The sequence below is a fragment of the Macrosteles quadrilineatus genome, unplaced genomic scaffold (genome assembly GCF_028750875.1).
Source record: "Macrosteles quadrilineatus isolate MER2022 unplaced genomic scaffold, UCM_ALF_1.0 Scaffold_3__2_contigs__length_128488019, whole genome shotgun sequence".
In the NCBI taxonomy this organism is placed as follows: Eukaryota; Metazoa; Arthropoda; class Insecta; order Hemiptera; family Cicadellidae; genus Macrosteles; species Macrosteles quadrilineatus.
Window position 1 is genome coordinate 23,614,330 of NW_026542596.1, and position 23,792 is coordinate 23,638,121.

The 23,792-nt window shown below is 35.1% G+C and overlaps 1 protein-coding gene across 1 annotated transcript; it reads left to right on the forward strand.

Annotated features, from left to right (window-relative positions):
• Nucleotides 1–11,479: 11,479 nt before the first annotated feature.
• On the forward strand, nt 11,480–12,312 carry LOC128989045 (uncharacterized). The gene is made up of 2 exons (XM_054410902.1): nt 11,480–11,628; nt 11,998–12,312. The coding sequence occupies exons 1-2, from the start codon at nt 11,584–11,586 to the stop codon at nt 12,310–12,312; spliced, it is 360 nt and encodes a 119-aa protein (XP_054266877.1). The 5' UTR covers nt 11,480–11,583.
• The last annotated feature ends 11,480 nt before the right edge of the window (nt 12,313–23,792 follow it).

The window sequence follows — 23,792 nt, forward strand, 5'->3', positions numbered from 1 at the left end:
ATTGATAATGGTTTTATCACTACTTGATTCTTGTCTTGATTCTGTTCTGTTCGAAGTTGTTTGTTCTTCTTGTTAGGGTGGAGACTGGAGGCAGCCAAACCATGGGATGCACGATTTGTTTTTCAGGATTAATTTTGCCAACAGTGTCTTTTGGAGGCTTCTGATTGACTATTGAAGGGTTACTATTCGAAAAATTAGTTCTGTTCATTAAATAAAATCACAAATATAATAAATACCTAAAATTCAATTTTATATTGTTTTAATCATGAAATTAAACTGTCATAACCTAACCAAACGAACCAGACTTGCTGATGATGAAAAACCGAATGAAGGTTTAATCGAAAAAATAGTTCTGTTCATAAAATAAAACTATAAATGGCTCAAATTCAATTTTGTAATGTTTTAATTATAAAATTAAAAGGTCATAACCTAACCAAACCAACCAAACTTGCTGATAATGAAAAAATCCTAGACTAAAAAGTTAGTACTATTGGGGGGATTCGAACCGAACCCCACCCTCCCATTTATCAGCCCATCACTCTATCATCCACTACGCCACCGAGGCCGATGACGGCAAATTGTATCGTTCCGGTAATGGTGTTTTCTCAGCCAATCAGAAGCCTCCAAATGACACTGTTGGCAAAATTAATCCTGAAATAAAAATTCAGCCCATGGCACGGCTCACTTACTCTACAGATCATAGTCTATACGAACGAGTTTTGTAAATAATATTATAAATAGTATTTATCATGGTGGAAGGAAAATACATAGGTGTGCTATTCCCGTTATATTCTGACGTCACTCGAGTATTTATAATAGAAGGTTGACTTGCACTACAGGCTCGTATACTATACGAGCGTATATATCACAATAATAAGCAAAAATAAACTAATGGAAAACTTGTATTACCTTGAGTTAGAAAGCCAACCACTAATATTGTTAATCAGGGCACAAATTTCATTAATTTAAATAAAATCAACAATATAATACATAACAGTTATTATTTTAAATCGTTCCATATAGTTCAAAACGTGTATGTATTTTCATTAATTTATATAATTATTTAAAACATTGAGTAAGTTAAAGAAACATTGTTATGTTACAGATATTTAATTGATTTTATAAACAAAAGTGGATTGCGTGCAGCTTTAGTATTGTGATATTTTCCATAGTCAAATTAAAGCAGTGTTGTAAAAACACAACTACTAAGGAGATTTCTGTAAATGTAAAAAGGCTAATGTGAAGTATAAGTAGTAGTTACCACTGGACAGAATAAAAGTAGGTAGGCCTTATAGTCAAAATGTAGTTTGTAAATTGAATTAAAACACAATTAAAAGTGTAAACATTGAGTCAGTTAAATTTTTAAAAATGTACCAGTACTGTAGATACATCTCTTAGTTTTTAAAATTATTAATCCTGATCCAATAATTTGTTTATTAGTTCAAATTCTTAAACAAAAAGCTACCATATAAAAATTGTTTAAAAAATATATACTGTACATTGTAGGTAATGATCCTTTCTGTTTCCATGAAAATAAGTATATTTTCATAAATATTTTAATCAAACTATTCTCATAATCACAAAACATTAGAATCTTGGGAGCAGAACCTGTACCTCCTTAACCTCTGCTGTTTGAACTGTAAAATTATATTATTTACAGCTTACTTCAATTAATATTTTGTACTATTTACATTCTTCCAAAATGTAAACATTGAAACTTTGGAAGCCCATGGAGCGTAGCCCAAGGGAAATATAATAATAGAGATAGGTCTGTTAACCAGGCATATGCTACCTTCATACGAAATTTTATTTTAATCGGTTCTGTGGTTCTTACTTAAGTTATTAGGTAACAGACACACACACACCATCTCATTTTTATATATTAGTATAGATTATGACCTTATAGGGCAGTTTATGACATAATGGATAGTTTTGCGCAAGGTTTCTCGTCACGGCGAACATTTTGAGTACCTATATGGTTTATGGGGGTGTGACTTGTAGTTTTCTCAAAAGTTCATGGGTACTTTTGGCTTTATATATAGACTAGCGTACCCGTCGCGCATTGCTGCGATTTTAGACTAAGACGTCTTAAGATTATATTCAATCTTATAATCTATTGTACATTGTGTTAATGTCAATAAAACATATTTATTACCTAATTATATAAAAATGAAAAAAGTAGTTATGCTTTTAAACATTTATTCAAGGGCTTTTTTATAAACAATGGAGCTCAATCGCTACGCTAACTTGCCTCCAGCTCCAGTTGAAGCTCGTTCGCTACGCTCACTCACCTTATGGTTGCAAATTAGCTGTTGTCATAAATAAAAAAAAAATAGTGCTGCACCCCGTTGGTAAACCTATTAACTTTTTAATTCTATTGAACATCACAGAATCAAATTGTTTAGTTGAACCAGCTGTTAAGATTCTTTAATTCCATTTAAATATGAGTACTCATAAGGTTATCATGGGAAACTCCAGAGCCACTGGGGGGGAGCCCGAGAGTCCTATCAGAATAAAAACAACTTAGTTTTCCTATTTAATGCATAAAGAATCAGTGTACCAAATTTCAGCCTCCTAGGTAAGTGGGAAGTAAGAGAATTAGTGATGAGTGAGTCAGTCAGTGAGGGCTTTGCCTTTTATATATATAGATGCAAAAGAATATAGTGCTGCACCCTGTAGGTAAATTTTATAACTTTTTAATGCTTTTGCATATCATAGAACCAACTTTTTAAGTTGAAACAGCCGACTATATTCTTTAATTCCCTCAAATATGAATACTCCATAAGGTTAACACAGAGAACTACAGAGCCACTGGATTTTTTTAGATAAAAATATGCCTATATGTTAATCGGGAATGCCAAATTAATTATGCTATCATCATGCCAAATTTCAGCCCAATCCTCAAACAAACACTCAAACTTTCACATTTATAATATTAGTAAGATTTATCAATGGCTGTAACTCAGCTAATCCTAAATTAGTATCAAACCAATTACTCTTGACCCTAAATACAATTTTAATCGTAACTAATAAAACATTGTTAGGGAAGTAATTGAGGGATATCAAGATAACATCATTTTATAAAACCATTTTATTACTCTCATCGGATTAAAATGAGTTTACAAAATATTAACAAAAACTAAACGTCACAAACTATATTTATTTTGATTGACTGTACTACACAAATTGTGTATTAGCACAATTTGCATGTTAAAAACATTATGAACACCAAAGTTAGACAGATATGTCAAAATAGGAACACACAACTGTCGCCAAATGATACCCTCCTCTATGCCACCAACCAGCAACACCATACAATAAATGTCAAAATTATTTTTGAATCAGATCCGAGTTAAATTGAGATTTAGGAACAGTTCAAAATTATTAATGAGAGTTCCTCCGAATCATGTACCCACTGTAGTAATTTGAAACTAGAGTTTTGCTAACATTAACAATTCCAAATAAAATTATCACTATAAATTTTTTGTGGTATCTTTTATTATATCACATTCAATAAATGTGTATTAAACACACACTTGCATTTAAATGCACAATGTTTTAGTATGTCACAGAAACAGTAGGCCTATAGTAAATATTTGCCTTTACAAAAGTTCCTTGCATGATACATCATAATGGTACAACTCACAACTTGTGTTAATTTTGGCAATTGTTGATCAAACAACACTTGAGCAAGCTTTTAGCTTTGTCTTTTAATACAACCCAATAGTCAATGCTTTTAGCCTGTGACATCAACTTTAGTGTATTTCAAGTAACCTGAGGTTGCAATCTTTAAATGTGGATAAAGCATATCATTACTGTAATTTGACTTTAAAAGAGGAACAATTAATTAATATCACGTATAAGAATGGATTAATCCCAAACAGATCAAAGTTCCACTTGCAATTTTTAAACAGTTTAAGAACAAAACTTACAATAGATTTTTTTAAGTCCCTCAATATTAATAAAACAAATTTACAGTACATGCTATGAATTAAAACTCGAACCACACGAGTGTGAACCATTGCTATAATTTCAACAAGTTTTCCCTTAAAATTGGCTACGTGAAGTTTTACATTCAAATTAATACCAGCTTCTTTCCCAAGCTTTAGTCACAAAATTAAAATTAAATTAAAATTTCTCAGAGTAAAACTAAAATCACAATCTTTTCAACTAGTCTAAATCACCTGTTTTTTCTTATTTTGTACTGGTTAATAAAAATTGAGGAAACTGGACCTTATGATTATAATGGTGTTCATTTTCACTATGGTACTGGTTTTAGTAATCACATGTCCTTTCAAACAAATATAATTCACAGCCATGGGTTTTCCTCAGAAGTTGTGAAGTAGTAGACTCAAAATCGTCATGATTCAATTCCACTTTGCGAGGCCCAAGTCTTCTACGTCTTAAACTCCAACCACCACCACCACCACCATTTTCTGTTAAGAAATCAAAACACTTTACCGACAGTTAGTAATACATTTAGCCTAAATAAAAATAATCGAGGGTAACGTTTACATAAAATAATACTTATGCATTCCACACCACACTGAACAGAAATTAAAATTGTATCTGTACTACTTCAAACTCAAATTAATTACAGTTTACATAAAGTGGGCCATCAGGCATTTAGGGTGGCTGTAGTATTCTTTATGGTGGTGTTCTTGAATAGGATTTGGCACCAAAATCTCGGTCTCTGTAACAAATCAATAAAAACCATTACTGTCACAACACTTACCTTACAAACTACTACGGTCTTTTATGCAGTGTAAATTTTGAGTGATCATTCCTGGATCGGGAATGAATTCTTTCCATAACAACTACAGTATAGTACAAAGTTACTACAGTAGCCTACCTACCTTTATAAAAATAGGCATTTAAAAACCCTTTATTTTGATACACTTTTATTTTAAAAGACTTAGGAATATGATTTAATTGATATATTACTAAATTAATCTGTCTATATACTCAAATACAATAAGGGTTGTCTATGTTAAATCAGTTTTTCATCTGTCCTACTTAACAGACTTTTACGATCGAGGTACTATTGTAAAGGTTATGTTCTAGCAGAGTGACGAATGGTAACTAGAAAGGTCATCGTCCCCCTAGGTTTTGATTCATTTCTAGGGTTTGCTTTTAAAGATTTATTGATGCTGACCAACTTTAGGTCCCTATCCATTTCTGGTTTTTTTAGGGAATTTACCTTAGCTATTACCAAAAACCTCAAAATGGCAACCATTTTATTTTTTTTAACTTAAATTACTCAAAAATGGCTGGTTTTATGAAAAATGTCATGAACACTTTTATTTAGAACTAGCAGTTACCCGGCGCGCGTTGCTGCAATAACAAAATACATCTGTCTGTGTGAAAAGCATTTTTTTCTACATTTAAACCGACGATAGTCAGGGATTGCCTTAGTGCCTTATAATGGTGATTGCGAAAGCAAGACACTAAGAAATTGTAGTTGCTTAAATTCAGAGGGTAATTCGGATGAAATCATCAATATTCTTGGGATTAAGACTAATTCTCTCATAAACCTACCACTGAAAATTTTTGCTTTAATCAATTTTGACGTCATTTTTTAATCGTTAGTCTGGTAATGTTGTACAGCTTCGGTGGATTTAAGTTTCACATTAGTATTATTGGAGTTCCTTCTTTTAATGACAGTAATCTGGTGGGTTAGTGACAAATTGATAGGCATTTGATTTTATTTTTAATACCCGAGATAGCATGCACGGTTATTATTCACTTAATAATTTATGTTAGATTGTGTGGGTATAGAACGAAGGATAAAAATCTTAAGGCATTGTCATCCCTTTTATTGTTTATAATACTTTGATAAAGGTTTTTATGTTTTTAATATTTAACATTGGAGAATTTAAATGTTGTTGAGTACACAGGTGTGCTGCGATTGGGGTTTAATACATTTAGACTTATTCAAAAGTAAAATAATTTTCTGTGCTGCACTCTGTAGAAACACTGTGGCACTATTTCAAAACATGACTAATGCTAATACAAAATGTTGTGATTATTCAAACCTACATATCAGTTGGTGAAAGTAAACATCTGCTTTTAAATTATATTAAAAAACATTGCAGTTTAAAAAGTCTGACATTGGCCCACTTTAAACCCTCTGGGGCAGAGCCCTTTTGACGGATCTGCACCAAACTTCACTCGAACCATCCTTGAAAGATGCTTAATAATGCCTGAAAGTTTCAATACAATCTGTCAAGCGGTTTCAGAGTCCGTAACGTATATACACACATACATACATACATAGTTCCTCTTTTAGCGAATTTCCCATATAGGGAATAAGCTATTACCGTAGTACTCATGGTAAGACCTGGACGCGGGACCGATTTTTTTTTTCGTTTTGAGGTCCCTAGAGGCCAAAAACACCATCCGTTCAAACTCATATATATATATATCCGTTAGCACGATAACTCGAGCAAAAATGATCCGATTTTGATGAAATTTGGTACAAACGTGTAAACCTACGTTTATTCGAACGAGTTCGCGATCCAGCATGATCGGACCATGGGAACGGGGGTTTACGGGGGGTTTTATGGGGTAAAAATAGGTTTTCCCATTTTTGACCCAAAAAACATAAAATTTAGCAATTTCTTTCCAAACCATTTTGTAGAGCTTAAAAAAACAAATAATTTAGTATATTGAAGCGTTATTATGCACCTAATGGTTACGGAGAAAATTCAAAAAATTGTAAATTTAAAATTCCCATGTTATTCTTATGGAGAATAAGTAAACTGTTGTAGTTTGCTTGTTTATGAACATATTTTGATCAAATTTGGAAAACGTTTTTATTTCTTACTAACTATTAACATTTTACAAACAAAAACAGTTTTACCCTCCCTGATGCAGCAAACCTAAGTACTTGTTAAACTAATTCTATTTAAATCGGGAATAAATGTTATATTTTTAAGTAGACATTTCAGTGTAAATCAAATCAGTCAAATGGAAATTCGCTTAGTCTACAGGTCTGCTGCGGCGGGGGTATTATAGATATAGATTTGTAATTCCCTATCAAACAATACTAAGTTCAAATACCCCCACCGCAGCAAGCCTGCAGACTAAGCGAATTTCAACTTGTCTTCCCTATTTAAATAACATTAGATTTAACGAGTGCTTAGGTTTGCTGCTACGGGGAGGTTAAAAAGTTTTTTTTGACCATACGTCAATAGTATAGGATGAAATAAATAAATTTGCCAAGTTTTATCAATATATATCCATAAACAAGTAAACTACAACAATTTTCATTTTCTCCATAAGAATAACATGGGAATTTTAAATTACACTATTTTTTAATTTTCTCCGTGACCGTTAGGCATACAATAGCACTTCAATATACTAAATTATTTATTTTTTTAAGCTCTACAAAACTGATTAAAAATAAATTGCAAAATTGTTTGTTTTTAGGGTCGAAAATGGGAAAACCCAATTTCTAACCCATAAAAACCCTTATAAACCCCCGTTCCCATGGTCCGATGCTGGATCGCGAACTCGTTAGAATAAACGTAGGTTTACCTGTTTGTACCGAATTTCATCAAAATCGGATCATTTTTGCTCGAGTTATCGCGCTAATGGACATATATATATATATATATATATTTAAATATGTATAAATATATATATTATATATCTTACTAATATTATAAATGTGAAAGTTTGTGTGTTTGAAGTTCAATCACGCATAAACCACTGGACCGATTGGGCTGAAATTTGTCATTATGATAGCTTACATTCCCGATTAACATATAGGCATATTCTTATCTCAAAAATCCTTTCGGGCTCCGCCCCAGTGGCTCTGTAATTCCCCATGTTAACCTTATGAGTATTCATATTTAAAGAGAATTAAAGAATTTAGTCAGCTGTTTCAACTAAAAAAGTTGGTTCTATGATATGGAAAAGCATTAAAAAGTTATAAGATTTACCAACAGAGTGCAGCACTATATTTTTTTTGCATTTATGAAAACAGCTATTCTATTATTCTAATTCCGTAAGGAATTTCTTGTGCACAGCAAAACTCTTTTATTATAAACCGATTTTGATGATTGATGTGTCAAATTAAAGGGAATTATCTGCAGAAGTCATGTAATAATTTTTGTCACGCTCAGTTCAATGTGCTTCGCCCCATTGGACTTTAAAGTATTTTTAAATATAAGTGACAATTTAGTTAAGTTTATCAAACATATGATTTATTTCTTTAAAAAAACATCTGTCTTCATAAGTTATTTCATAGATGATTACGTGATAGAAATTGGACAAAAACTTGAAAAAAATCGCACAAACTGGCACTTTTGAACGTCCGTAATTTTATTTACAAATTAGTTAGGCCTTATTTTAATGGCTAAAGACATTCTCGCCAATCCAGTGAATACATTAAAATGACTTGAATCTTGATAGGTACTCCCGTTTTCCTGGAGAAGAATGCGTAAAATGCCATCTTGAGTGTTACAGACAGACAGAAATTTAGATGAGACTTGTTTCAACTTCTTTAATGTATAAAACGTAAAAATAACCTAAAAATTTATGATGCTGAGCAATGTACAGACAAAATTCTAATTTTATTAATATAGCCTAGATCTTTTGAATTTAGGATCATTTAAAAATGCTTAATAAAAGTGTTCTAGAAAAATTGTCATAAAACCAGCCATTTTTTTGAAATTTTTTGTTGATTCAAGATGAATTTTATTTCCAGCATGGGTCTCTTCTACCTTAACATTACATACCAAGTTTCATAAAGATCGGTTAAAAAAAAATAAAGATAAAAATGATAATGTAAAAAATACGAAGTGGCGGATTTCTAGTTAACAAAGCGGTTTTGGCAAAAATGTTTTTCTTAATTTTCTCTTTATTTTGACCCAATGAATTGCTACTTAAATTATGTCCCCACATTTTTTGAACTCATTGTATTAATACATTAATGAAAGAACTAAACATTTAGTACCCTTGAAATTAAAATATTGTTTTTCTTTTCCAATTCGGTTTGGCTCTTCTACCCGATTGATTTTCATAATCATATAGGCTACTCAAAAAAAGGGAATGTACAGGCAAACTTTTTTTTTCGTCCGAGGATTTTAAAATTTTTGTTTAATATGGGGTATAAGTTAGGTTAGTTTGTCGCAAGGCTGGGGAAAATCACGTTTGTAGCTGCAGTTAACAAACTTTGATGATACAGGTTATTTTTAATGTCATCATATGATTTGATAAGTAAACAAAAATAACTGATTTGGTTAGTTTGGACTAAGCCTTTTAAATAATATTTTTTTTAGTTATGTTTAGTTTTGTTTATTAGGTACATTGATATTAGTGTTATGTGTTTTCAAGGTTAATTTTCAATATGAAGAATTAAACATGGGTCACCTCTGAAGCAAAAATATATCCATAATCTGCATGGGAGAGAAGCTACAATTGATAGTCGGGAAAGAAATTATACCACTTCGTCTACAACCAAGCCAGTTCCAACCAACTCGTACGTATCTCATGGGCAAGTCACGCATCAAAGAATAAAAGTATATAGAAATCATTTAAGATCTTATGGCCAAGCTAAATGATGAGCCTATCATCTTGAGCAGTTGCTTGACATTTGGAAGAACGTCAGCGCACTGAATTTCCTCAAACCAATAAAGTCACAGCAGATGAGAGATATTATTGAAGAAGCATTTGGCGCCCAAATTGCAAGCGGACAATATTCAAAGATTTATAATAGCCTTGCTTACCTTGTTCCACTTAATGCTGAAATTGGAAAGATAAACAACATTACTGTATCCAAATGCTACCAGGCAATGAGAAGGTTTACAAAAGTTTTGATTCAATTAAAGACCAAGTAGACGCCACTCTACAATTTACACCCGAATTCTTGAACTCCATCGATATTGTCCATTTGCCACCTCAACAACTAAATCTCAAGGAGAATATCATCATAATACTATTGCGAAACCTGGACGTTACTGAAGGAAAGTGCATCGGAACTCGATGAAATCAAAACGGAACTATGCAACCACATTTTTAAGGTCAATCAACCAACAATATCTAAAGGGCATTCTGGAAGATTTATTCACATTTTTTCGGATTACCTTAGATACAAGCAAGTCCCATCTTGGAAATGCAATGCACCGGTCATTAATTTCCCATACGTTGAAGCATTTGCAATGAACATACACAAAAGCCAAGGACAAACACTGAAATTCGTCAGTGTGATTCTGCTCCTTTAGATACCCTGTACTCGTGGGAACAAAATAGAAGTTCACAAAACACCGACCAAACCTGTTGATGTTCAAGGAGTATAACCGACTGGTCGAAAACATTCCTATTTCTTGACTGAATGTAGACGATCTGAGCCCAATGTAGGAGGAAGGTCTATTGAAATCTGAGGAATCCGACAAGCTCGTGGAGAGCTGGCTTTCAGGGGCGAGTTGCGAAGACAGAGGATAGTGGAGGCTTTAGCCAAAAGCGAAAAAGGTGCTATCCAGAAGTGAGAGGAGGCTGGCGTGGGCTGCCAAAAACCCGAATCCTGCTCCCTGCAAAGCCAGTTCCCCTGGGAACCAGGATGCTGGGAAAAAGCGGGTGAGGGCGGCACTCCCGAAGCCGGCTCTAGTGAAGCCTCCAGGAAGAGAAAGAGGGGGGCGAGAGCACCTGACACCTGAGGATGCTGGGGACGAGAAAAAGAAGACGAAGAAGAATGAGGTATAGGGGTCGGTGTTTCGCAGAGAGCACCGGCACAACTTATTAGGAGACACTGTCCATGGAGAAGATGGCCCGGATCTGACCACCTGGACAGGAAGCTGACGGAGGCTGAAGCCAACAAAATCAAGGGGGAGCTGTCCAGGCGGGCCATTCATTGCAAGGTCGTCAGGATAAGCAGCTGCCAGCGACCTTGTGAAAGCTATGAAGGTATCAGCAGTTGTTCCCACCTCAACGGGGGCAATGACCAAGAAGGACATGATGCAGGTCCTCAAGCTACAGAACGACCTTGACACGGACCATTGGGCGGTTGTTGGGGAAAATTAAAACCCTGGCGGACAATTCCTGGTCATGATAATTGATGAAAATTCCCTGCAGAAGCTTAAGTATCTTGCGATGCGCCCATACCTGGGCTGCGAGAGGGTTACCTTCAGGCTGCATGGGAGCAAAGATCCCTGCAAGTAGAGGATGGTTGCGGTGCTCCAGATCAATCTCCACCACAGCAGGGCGGCTACGCTTTGCCAGAAGATCCTTGCTGACTGCATAGGCGTGGCTCTGATCCAAGAGCCATGGACCGCAGGAGGCAGAATCATGGGGATGGGCACCCCAAAAGGTGAGTTGATATATGATACTGACAGTGACAAATCTAGAGCATGCATTTTTGTCAGTAGAAATATTACGACACTAAAAGTCACTAATCTCTGTTCTAGGGATTGTGCCATGACCGAGGTATACGGGCAATGAGTGCCGGTGACGTCAGAATCCTACTTGCTTCAGTATACTTGCCGTGTTACTCCCGGGAGCCACCACCGACCGGAGAAATGAGGATGGTTGTAGAATACGGAGCCAGGGAATGGAGACACCTGTTGTTGGGCTGTGACGCCAATGCCCATCACATGGCCTGGGGGAGCAGCGACAACAATGAGAGAGGTGAGAGCTTGTTAAGCTTTAGCTTAATCTAATTTAATTATATTAAACTAGGGATCCAAACCAACCTTTAGAAAGAGGAGAGGGGTGGTACTAAAGGAAGAGGTTTTGGACATAACTTTGGCTAGCAATTATGCGGCGACAAAGGTTGTGAAATGGGGGGTATCTGATGACCACTCAGTGTGGGATCACAGTCACATAGAATTTACTGTAGGCTCGATCTGTACAAAAGAGACCTGTAGGAATGTTCGGACAGCAAATCAGCACTAATGGCACTTGACAGTTTTGACTTTACCTCTAAGGCAGTATGGGACTGTCATCAGGCCATGAAAGCCCTGGGAGAGAACAAGTTTATCCATAATTGGGTTCCAGGACACAAAGGTGTTGCTGGCAATGGTGGGAGCTGACAAGTGGGCAAACAAAGGAGCTCATGGGTCCAGAGGCGACGTGTGGAATTGCTTACAACACAGCACGGAGAACTCTGTTTGCCAGTGGATGGGCATAGAACATCGAAGGAGCTGGGGTAGAACAGAAGGCAACGTACAGTCAAAGAGAATGCTGCAGACACCTACCGGGGCATTTGCGGCAGATGCCCTTGGGCGAGGAAAGTGGTTGGCTTCATCAGCGGCCATTGGGTATTCCGCAGACATGTACACAAGATGGGAATTCAAGTTTAAGGCCTCTTAAGTAGGTGAAGTGTTTACTATAATTAATAGTAACGGTACTGGACTCATAAGGATCGTTAAGGCCCAATATAATCAATTTATAGATGCGTGTGACATTCTGAGGTGAATAATAATAAAGTTAAATTAATTACTGAGCCAAACCACATCCACATCACAGCCATTTTGATGATTCAATATTTCTAATACACCTGATGAACTATAAGAAAGCTAAGAACAAGTAAAACATCCACTCGCATCTTAAGGGTACGAGTGTGCTGAAAAGTATTTTATTCGCATATTACGCTGATACAGTTAATAGTTCCCTAAACCCCTTAATCCCCCCCCCTTTCTGAAAAAATTAAAACATATTTTTAAATAATTAAATCTAGAGACAACTAATCCAATTCGACGACGATGTCCAGCGTGGAACCGCACGGGTAGACTCCACCATCACACTACTGCTCATTTGACGGCGTTTCCTACCCTCTCCCCAAGTTCTCCAGCTATCAGCTGTTTTACAGTAAAAAGGGAAAAAAATTTTAGGTATGGTAGGAAAGTCGGGTCTCTTACTTCAGGTGCGAAGATTGTCACTTTTGTCGGCTTGTTGTCGTCATACGCGACAGTGGGTCCAATGGTATGTGATTCATATCTCCTTTTATATGTTCCGCCGTAAATTGTTGAAATAAGTTGATGAACGCTATCCATCTTGCAATCTTACCAATCTGTCGCGGATGATTCAATATTTAGCCACTTTAACGACGAGCTGTCTGTTTGTAGTCTAAAGGGGCGATGTTCTAGATAATGGAATGTTTGGAGACCAAACACTACTGCGCTACATTCTAGCTCTATTGTGGATTTGTTTTTCTTGTGTTTATTTAATGAACGAGATGCGTGTACACTACCGGAAGTACGATGCCATTAGGCCTATGTTCCTGTCCCAATTGAACACGTATCTATATGTAATATACATTTATTGTTGAAATCATAAGAATTAATTGTGAAGTTAATACTATGGTGGGGGGGGGGGAGACCTTAAGTAAATCACAATTTCAGTCTCCTCACTCTTCTTTCTTTTAGTATCTTCATTTTAAATATCTTAACAATGGCACATCAATCATAACTTAAAATTGGTTAAGTTAAGAAGGATCTGGGCAAAAATGGGACGATAGAGAAAATCCTTATTGTATTAACATAGCCTAAAAGTAAGTTTATAAGTTGTCGATTTGTATACTATAGAAATATTAAACACACTATTACGAAAAAGTGGGTAAAACTAACTTAAACATATGAAGCTGGGCCACTGCAACAGGTTAGGGACCTACATAACCGAGCCTGAGACGTCTGAGATCAATTCAATTACCGAAGGATCATCACACCTACCTAAGCTTTAAGATTGGCTAGCCTATTGTACATGATCTCTAACTAACTTCTAGTCTAGTATATGACTAACTTTTAGTTTTTCAAGGCACACATTGCACCCCAGATGGTATTTATGTAACTTAAGTTGCCAGAATTATGATTACCGTATTTTATTTAATGTAGGCATAATGCAAACTCAATTAAAGTCTCTGGCAGACGTAGACATCTAAAGCCTTGAATTAAGTTCAAATGTTATAATGCTGGCGCTTAGTCAATACCTAAGTTAAAACTACCTTGTTGCATTAATATTTTGTTTGCATGTAGGCCTATATGTATAATTGCATTACAGTATTACGGTACAAAACTCCGCACGCACCCTCTCTCGTAACACCGACAGTGATACCTTTGTACAAGAAAATTGCTCAATATGTTTATATAGGCCTATTTGAAATATTACTCATATTAGCCTAAGTTAAACAAATAGTTTTACTACTGTAACAAAGAAATTAAGTTTCTGATTAAACTTAGATGAAGTTATTCAACATTTACAAAAGTAATATTTTGTTATAACAACAAGTAAAATGGGTAAAATTTATACTAAGTATGGTAATTATTCCGTATAGGTGCCTCCAAACGAATTTTTAATTTTGATATCTTACTTTATAGTTTTTTACCTCCTGAATCCAAATATACCATTATTTTTCACAGCTGATGAATATTTCTCAAGATATCGCCGTAATAATATACAACATTACAATAAACAAGGTAGGATGGATGACATTTACAAGGTATTTACTCAGGGGAGGTATAGAAGAGGCTACGATGACAGCTGAGGGCTTCTTATTAGCTGAGGGAACGCCATTAGGTACCGTAACAAAACGTTCGGTAGCCATCGGCCTCGGTGGTCTAATGGTTAGCGTGCTGGGCTGGTATACTATAGGTCCCGGGTTCGAATCCCGCTAGTAGCATTAACTTTTTGTCCAAGATTTTTTTTATTATCAGCAAGTTTGGTTGGTTTGGTTTGGTTATTACAGTTTAATTTTATTATTAAGACATTATAAAATTTTAATTGAGCAATTTATAGTTTTATTTAATAAACAGAATTATTTTTCCGATTACTAAACTTTTGTTATATTATTTCTTTATCAGCAAGTTTGGTTAGTTCGGTTAGGTTATGATAGTTTAATTTTATAATTAAAAATAGTAAAATTGAATTTGAGGCATTTATAATTTTATTTTATGAACAGAACTATTTTTGCGATTAGTAAACCTTTATTGCCAAAGTGCTCTCTACTACAGCGCTGTTCACGGAGGAATTTTGAACTAAATGCCTCATTTGTACCTCCCCTAAGTCAGACCCCATTTACAAGTGGAATGAACTCAACTATGGGATGGGTTAAGTAAACCAACAGCTGATTGTTTTCAATTATAGTCAAGCAAATGGAAGTGACAACTTTTATTAGCTAACTCTGATTCTGCAATATGAAAATCACCTGATTCACTTTCTACGACCAATAAGTTAATAATGTATTATTGTTATCAGTATTTTATACCTACTTATTAATGATTTATTGATTTATATTTCACCGTTTAGAAATTATATAATAAAATGGTGTGATTCTAACGTAACCTAACCTAACCAAACCTCTAGAATGTGTTTAAGCAAACTCCTTTTGATGTCAGAAAAGGCATGTCAGGGTGATAGGTCGTGCTTTATGTGAATTGGTGACTGCATTGTCCTTTGAAGGTAGGTTAGATTAGGTAAGTTAAAGTTTAGGTTATCATATTGTATCAAGTTGTTAGTTTATGTCGCCTGCAGACCGTTTTTGTAAAGTTAAAATCCTGAGAAAAACACTTCAAATTACTATTTCAAAAATGCAAGCAATTTGAAGTGTTTTTCTCCGGATTTTAATTTTACAAAAACAGTCTGCAGACAACATAAACTAACAACTCGATACATTATAACCTAAACTTTACCTTCCTAATCTAACCTAACTTCAAAACACTTAATGCAGTCACCAATTCACATACAGCACGACCTACCACCCTGACATGCCTAAATAAGAACTACATGTAATTAGTCCACCAGTCCATCTAAGTTATATCTCCATAATGTGACGAAATTCCTATTATAGAGAACATTAAGTTATTTGACTACAGAATCACTTGAAATGTTATCCATCTTATCTTGTTTATTGTAATGTTAGGTATGTTTTTACGGCGATATCTTGAGAAATATTCATCAGCGGTGAAAAATAATGGTATAAGTTAGGCTATTTGGATTCAGGAGGTAAAAAACTATAAAGTAGGATATCAAAATTAAAAATTCGTTCGGAGGCACCTATACGGAATAAATACCCTAAGAGTATTTAGTGTTGCGGAATAAAACTCCGGAGAAAAACTCTGCATGCGCCCGCTCCTGTTTTACTGGTGACGCGCCTCCTCGAGGGTTAAGCGAGATGTTAGATAGGTAAAAAAAATATAATATTAACAATACTGTAATAACTTATCTTACCCTCTTGTCGACTTCGCTTTGGTCCATCTGAGGAGTCGCATGTCATTTGTCTTTTTCTTCTTAAAATATTAAGTGTGGGGTCTGGATGGACATAGGCACAACCTGTAGAACTGTTATTGTTGATTGTAAGGTTACTATTTGGACTTTGAGTTACATCCATGTCTTCAACATCCATGCTAACTTCCGTGTTGGATACAGCCGGGGCAGCTTGATGAGGCTGGTACCCATAATAACCATTAGATGACACACTATACTGAACATATGGAGCATTGGTTGATTCTGATTGACTTGATTTGCAACCAAGTTCCCTTGACGTATTAGATTGAAATTCATTTAAATCATATTGAAACATATCTGGGGATGATCTTCGGATTCCCCAACACATATTTTCATGGTTGTAAATTGAAGGCATTATAAATCTTGATTCTGTAGTGGGTCTAAAAGTAACTTAAGTTATCTAAGGCTTATAAAAGATGCACCAAAGTCAAAGTCTGTATTATCTAGCTTATAGGCCTAGCTAGCTCAAAACCAGTTAAGTTTAATAAATATATTCCGAAGCACCGTTGCAATTTCTTCTATTGTTGTTATTTGTGTACACTATTGACCGCTGTTGCGACATTCAAACTCAAAAGGGAAAGGAACGAACCCGGCACTGGCTGTGGCTGACTGGCTCACTTGAAAAAGGTGAATGCACTCACTGCCCCCCTTAACTTAGCTAGTGTTTGTTTGATAGACAGACAAACTGAAACTACCAGAGTTCCGCGGGTTAAAAGCAGCTGACAATAAACAAATTAAAAACTGATTAAAATTTATCAAGCAAAAACACCGGTGGATTAGCTTGGAGAAATCTTCTACAAAACTTAACAATCTTGTAAGGATTAACACCAACTAACTGTACTTAACTGCCGTCATGGAAAAGAAAATTAAAGAGAAATCCCTTTCTTTATCTTTAAATTCATGAGTTTAGCCACAAAAAAAAAACAAACAAACCCAACCGTGAGCCGTGCGGGCAGTGCGAAGTATCAGTGTGCTGGACGCTGGTAGTGTGTGTGTAGTAATAATATAGTGGTTCAATACCGTCGTGAAGTTAGCGGCTCTTTTCATCGGCGCTTTTTCGGTTTGTAATAGATGTGGGTTGGTACTCCTGCGGACGCCACAAACGTGTTTTGCAGGGATGTCGGAAACACAATTCAATGACAATACGGTGCGAAATGATGTTTTTATATTTATATAATGTCAATTATACATTGATAAAACGTGTATACAAGTTAAAACTAATTAATTGACGTATTTTAAAAGGCATATTTGAGACCGTAGTGTACATTATACGTAGCTATGGCTTAACATAACGCGATCAATTAAAACTCCGAACATAAAAAGTGCATAATCTTTTTTCCCAAGCCCATCACATCAACTTTGAGCTATTCTAATGGTAATATACAATGTGTAGAATACTCAGTATAAATATGATTGAGGCAGTCCAGTGAATTACGAAGCTATAAGGCAAAATGTAAATGGTTGATAGTAACTCGTATCAGGAAAAAGTGCACAATCTTTTTCCTAAGCCCATCACATCAACTTTGAGGTATTCTAATGGTAATGTACAATGTGTAGAATACTCAGTATAAATATGATTGAGGCAGTCCAGTAAATTACGAAGTTATATGGCAAAATGTATATGGTTGATAGGAACTCGCATCAGGAAAAGTGCACAATCTTTTTCCTGAGCCCATCACATCAACTTTGAGGTATTCTAATGGTAATATACAATGTGTAGAATACTCAGTATAAATATGATTGCGGCAGTCCAGTGAATTACGAAGTTATATGGCAAAATGTATATGGTTGATAGGAATTTGCGTCAGGAAAAGTGCACAATCTTTTTCCTAAGCCCATCACATCAACTTTGAGGTATTCTAATGGTAATATACAATGTGTAGAACACTCAGTATAAATATGATTGAGGCAGTCCAGTGAATTACGAAGCTATAAGGCAAAATCTATATGGTTGATAGGAATTTGCGTCAGGAAAAGTGCACAATCTTTTTCCTAAGCCCATCACATCAATGTTGAGGTATTCTAATGGTAATATACAATGTTTAGAATAATCAGTATGAGTATGATTGTGGCAGTCCAGTGAATTACGAAGTTATATGGCAAAATCTATATGGTTGATAGGAATTTGCGTCAGGAAAAGTGCACAATCTTTTTCCTAAGCCCATCACATCAACTTTGAGGTATTCTAATGGTAATATACAATGTGAAGAATAATCAGTATGAGTATGATTGCGGCAGTCCAGTAAATTACGAAGTTATATGGCAAAATGTATATGGTTGATAAGAACTCGCATCAGGAAAAGTGCACAATCTTTTTCCTGAGCCCATCACATCAACTTTGAGGTATTCTAATGGTAATATACAATGTGTAGAATAATCTGTATAAGTATGATTGAGGCAGTCCTCTAAATTACCAAGTTATATGGTAAAATGTATATGGTTGATAGGAACTCGCATCTGGAAAAGTGCACAATCTTTTTCCTAAGCCCATCACATCAACTTTGAGGTATTCTAATGGTAATATACAATGTGTAGAATAATCAGTATGAGTATGATTGCGGCAGTCCCGTGAATTACGAAGCTATAAGGCAAAATCTATATGGTTGATAGGAATTTGCGTCAGGAAAAGTGCACAATCTTTTTCCTAAGCCCATCACATCAACTTTGAGGTATTCTAATGGTAATATACAATGTGTAGAATAATCAGTATGAGTATGATTGCGGCAGTCCAGTAAATTACGAAGTTATATGGCAAAATGTATGTGGTTGATAAGAACTCGCATAAGGAAAAGTGCACAATCTTTTTCCTGAGCCCATCACATCAACTTTGAGGTATTCTAATGGTAATATACAATGTGTAGAATACTCAGTATAAATATGATTGCGGCAGTCCAGTGAATTACGAAGTTATCTGGCAAAATGTATATGGTTGATAGGAACTCGCATCTGGAAAAGTGCACAATATTTTTCCTAAGCCCATCACATCACCTTTGAGGTATTCTAATGGTAATATACAATAAGTAGAATAATCAGTATGAGTATGATTGCGGCAGTCCTGTGAATTACGAAGCTATAAGGCAAAATCTATATGGTTGATAGGTTGCGTCAGGAAAAGTGCACAATCTTTTTCCTGAGCCCATCACATCAACTTTTAGGTATTCTAATGCTAATATACAATGTGTAGAATAATCAGTATGAGTATGATTGCGGCAGTCCAGTAAATTACGAAGTTATAAAGTTATATCACTTTTTCATGATGCGAGTTCCTATCAACCATATACATTTTACCATATAACTTGGTAATTTAGAGGACTGCCTCAATTATACTTATACAGATTATTCTACACATTGTATATTACCATTAGAATACCTCAAAGTTGATGTGATGGGCTCAGGAAAAAGATTGTGCACTTTTCCTGATGCGAGTTCTTATCAACCATATACATTTTGCCATATAACTTCGTAATTTACAGGACTGCCGCAATCATACTCATACTGATTATTCTACACATTGTATATTACCATTAGAATACCTCAAAGTTGATGTGATGGGCTTAGGAGAAAGATTGTGCACTTTTCCTGACGCAAATTCCTATCAACCATATAGATTTTGCCTTATAGCTTCGTAATTCACTGGACTGCCTCAATCATATTCATACTGAGTGTTCTACACATTGTATATTACCATTAGAATACCTCAAAGTTGATGTGATGGGCTTAGGAAAAAGATTGTGCACTTTTCCTGATGCGAGTTTCTATCAACCATATACATTTTGCCATATAACTTCGTAATTCACTGGACTGCCGCAATCATATTTATACTGAGTATTCTACACATTGTATATTACCATTAGAATACCTCAAAGTTGATGTGATGGGCTCAGGAAAAAGATTGTGCACTTTTCCTGATGCGAGTTCTTATCAACCATATACATTTTGCCATATAACTTCGTAATTTACTGGACTGCCGCAATCATACTCATACTGATTATTCTACACATTGTATATTACCATTAGAATACATCAAAGTTGATGTGATGGGCTTAGGAAAAAGATTTTGCACTTTTCCTGACGCAAATTCCTATCAACCATATAGATTTTGCCATATAACTTCGTAATTCACTGGACTGCCACAATCATACTCATACTGATTATTCTAAACATTGTATATTACCATTAGAATACCTCAAAATTGATGTGATGGGCTTAGGAAAAAGATTGTGCACTTTTCCTGACGCAAATTCCTATCAACCATATAGATTTTGCCATATAACTTCGTAATTCAATGGACTGCCGCAATCATACTCATACTGATTATTCTAAACATTGTATATTACCATTAGAATACCTCAAAATTGATGTGATGGGCTTAGGAAAAAGATTGTGCACTTTTCCTGACGCAAATTCCTATCAACCATATACATTTTGCCATATAACTTCGTAATTCACTGGACTGCCTCAATCATATTTATACTGAGTATTCTACACATTGTATATTAGCATTAGAATACCTCAAAGTTGATGTGATGGGCTTGGGAAAAAAGATTATGCACTTTTTATGTTCGGAGTTTTAATTGATCGCGTTATGTTAAGCCTAAGCTACGTATAATGTACAGTACGGTCTCAAATATGCCTTTTAAAATACGTCAATTAATTAGTTTTAACTTGTATACACGTTTTATCAATGTATAATTGACATTATATAAATATAAAAACATCATTTCGCACCGTATTGTCATTGATTTGTGTTTCCGACATCCCTGCAAAACACGTTTGTGGCGTCCGCAGGCGTACCAACCCACATCTATTACAAACCGAAACTTTTCCTGACGCAAATTCCTATAAACCATATAGATTTTGCCATATAACTTCGTAATTCAATGGACTGCCGCAATCATACTCATACTGATTATTCTAAACATTGTATATTACCATTAGAATACCTCAAAATTGATGTGATGGGCTTAGGAAAAAGATTGTGCACTTTTCCTGACGCAAATTCCTATCAACCATATAGATTTTGCCTTATAGCTTCGTAATTCACAGGACTGCCTCAATCATATTTATACTGAGTGTTCTACACATTGTATATTACCATTAGAATACCTCAAAGTTGATGTGATGGGCTTAGGAAAAAGATTGTGCACTTTTCCTGATGCGAGTTCCTATCAACCATATACATTTTACCATATAACTTGGTAATTTAGAGGACTGCCTCAATCATACTTATACAGATTATTCTACACATTGTATATTAACATTAGAATACCTCAAAGTTGATGTGATGGACTTAGGAAAAAGGTTGTGCACTTTTTCCTGATGCGAGTTCCTATCAACCATATACATTTTACCATATAACTTGGTAATTTAGAGGACTGCCTCAATCATACTTATACAGATTATTCTACACATTGTATATTACCATTAGAATACCTCAAAGTTGATGTGATGGGCTCAGGAAAAAGATTGTGCACTTTTCCTGATGCGAGTTCTTATCAACCATATACATTTTGCCATATAACTTCGTAATTTACAGGACTGCCGCAATCATACTCATACTGATTATTCTACACATTGTATATTACCATTAGAATACCTCAAAATTGATGTGATGGGCTTAGGAAAAAGATTGTGCACTTTTCCTGACGCAAATTCCTATCAACCATATAGATTTTGCCTTATAGCTTCGTAATTCACAGGACTGCCTCAATCATATTTATACTGAGTGTTCTACACATTGTATATTACCATTAGAATACCTCAAAGTTGATGTGATGGGCTTAGGAAAAAGATTGTGCACTTTTCCTGATGCGAGTTCCTATCAACCATATACATTTTACCATATAACTTGGTAATTTAGAGGACTGCCTCAATCATACTTATACAGATTATTCTACACATTGTATATTAACATTAGAATACCTCAAAGTTGATGTGATGGACTGAGGAAAAAGGTTGTGCACTTTTTCCTGATGCGAGTTCCTATCAACCATATACATTTTACCATATAACTTGGTAATTTAGAGGACTGCCTCAATCATACTTATACAGATTATTCTACACATTGTATATTACCATTAGAATACCTCAAAGTTGATGTGATGGGCTCAGGAAAAAGATTGTGCACTTTTCCTGATGCGAGTTCTTATCAACCATATACATTTTGCCATATAACTTCGTAATTTACTGGACTGCCGCAATCATACTCATACTGATTATTCTACACATTGTATATTACCATTAGAATACCTCAAAGTTGATGTGATGGGCTTAGGAAAAAGATTGTGCACTTTTCCTGACGCAAATTCCTATCAACCATATAGATTTTGCCATATAACTTCGTAATTCACTGGACTGCCGCAATCATACTCATACTGATTATTCTAAACATTGTATATTACCATTAGAATACCTCAAAATTGATGTGATGGGCTTAGGAAAAAGATTGTGCACTTTTCCTGACGCAAATTCCTATCAACCATATAGATTTTGCCTTATAGCTTCGTAATTCACTGGACTGCCTCAATCATATTTATACTGAGTGTTCTACACATTGTATATTACCATTAGAATACCTCAAAGTTGATGTGATGGGCTTAGGAAAAAGATTGTGCACTTTTCCTGATGCGAGTTCCTATCAACCATATACATTTTGCCATATAACTTCGTAATTCACTGGACTGCCGCAATCATATTTATACTGAGTATTCTACACATTGTATATTACCATTAGAATACCTCAAAGTTGATGTGATGGGCTCAGGAAAAAGATTGTGCACTTTTCCTGATGCGAGTTACTATCAACCATTTACATTTTGCCTTATAGCTTCGTAATTCACTGGACTGCCTCAATCATATTTATACTGAGTATTCTACACATTGTATATTACCATTAGAATAGCTCAAAGTTGATGTGATGGGCTTGGGAAAAAAGATTATGCACTTTTTATGTTCGGAGTTTTAATTGATCGCGTTATGTTAAGCCATAGCTACGTATAATGTACACTACGGTCTCAAATATGCCTTTTAAAATACGTCAATTAATTAGTTTTAACTTGTATACACGTTTTATCAATGTATAATTGACATTATATAAATATAAAAACATCATTTCGCACCGTATTGTCATTGAATTGTGTTTCCGACATCCCTGCAAAACACGTTTGTGGCGTCCGCAGGAGTACCAACCCACATCTATTACAAACCGAAAAAGCGCCGATGAAAAGAGCCGCTAACTTCACGACGGTTAGTCAATTCCAAATTCCAATTCACTTCACTATTCAGTAATTTTCCATCCACTCTCTAAAGTTACCACCTGGGATTTGGGAAAATTGAGCTTTGTCTATAAACAAGATTACCAATGGTTATTATATGCTAAGAGATAGATAATAGTATAACTATTTTATTAAACTATCGGCTCAGTGATGACCAATTAGGTTAATTATTAATAAGTATAAAATACATTAGTTCCAAATTAACTAGTAGTACGCTTATTCTGCACGTAACGGGATGAGTGAACATGAGCGCAATAATAAAAGTGTCCACCCACACCTAGCATACCTACCAGTGTC

Coding starts and splice junctions, on each gene's coding strand:
- LOC128989045 (XM_054410902.1), top strand. CDS start 11,584: ATGCCCATCACATGGCCTGGGGGAGCAGCGACAACAATGAGAGAG. Junction 11,629..11,997: donor CAGCGACAACAATGAGAGAG/GTGAGAGCTTGT, acceptor ATTGGGTTCCAG/GACACAAAGGTGTTGCTGGC.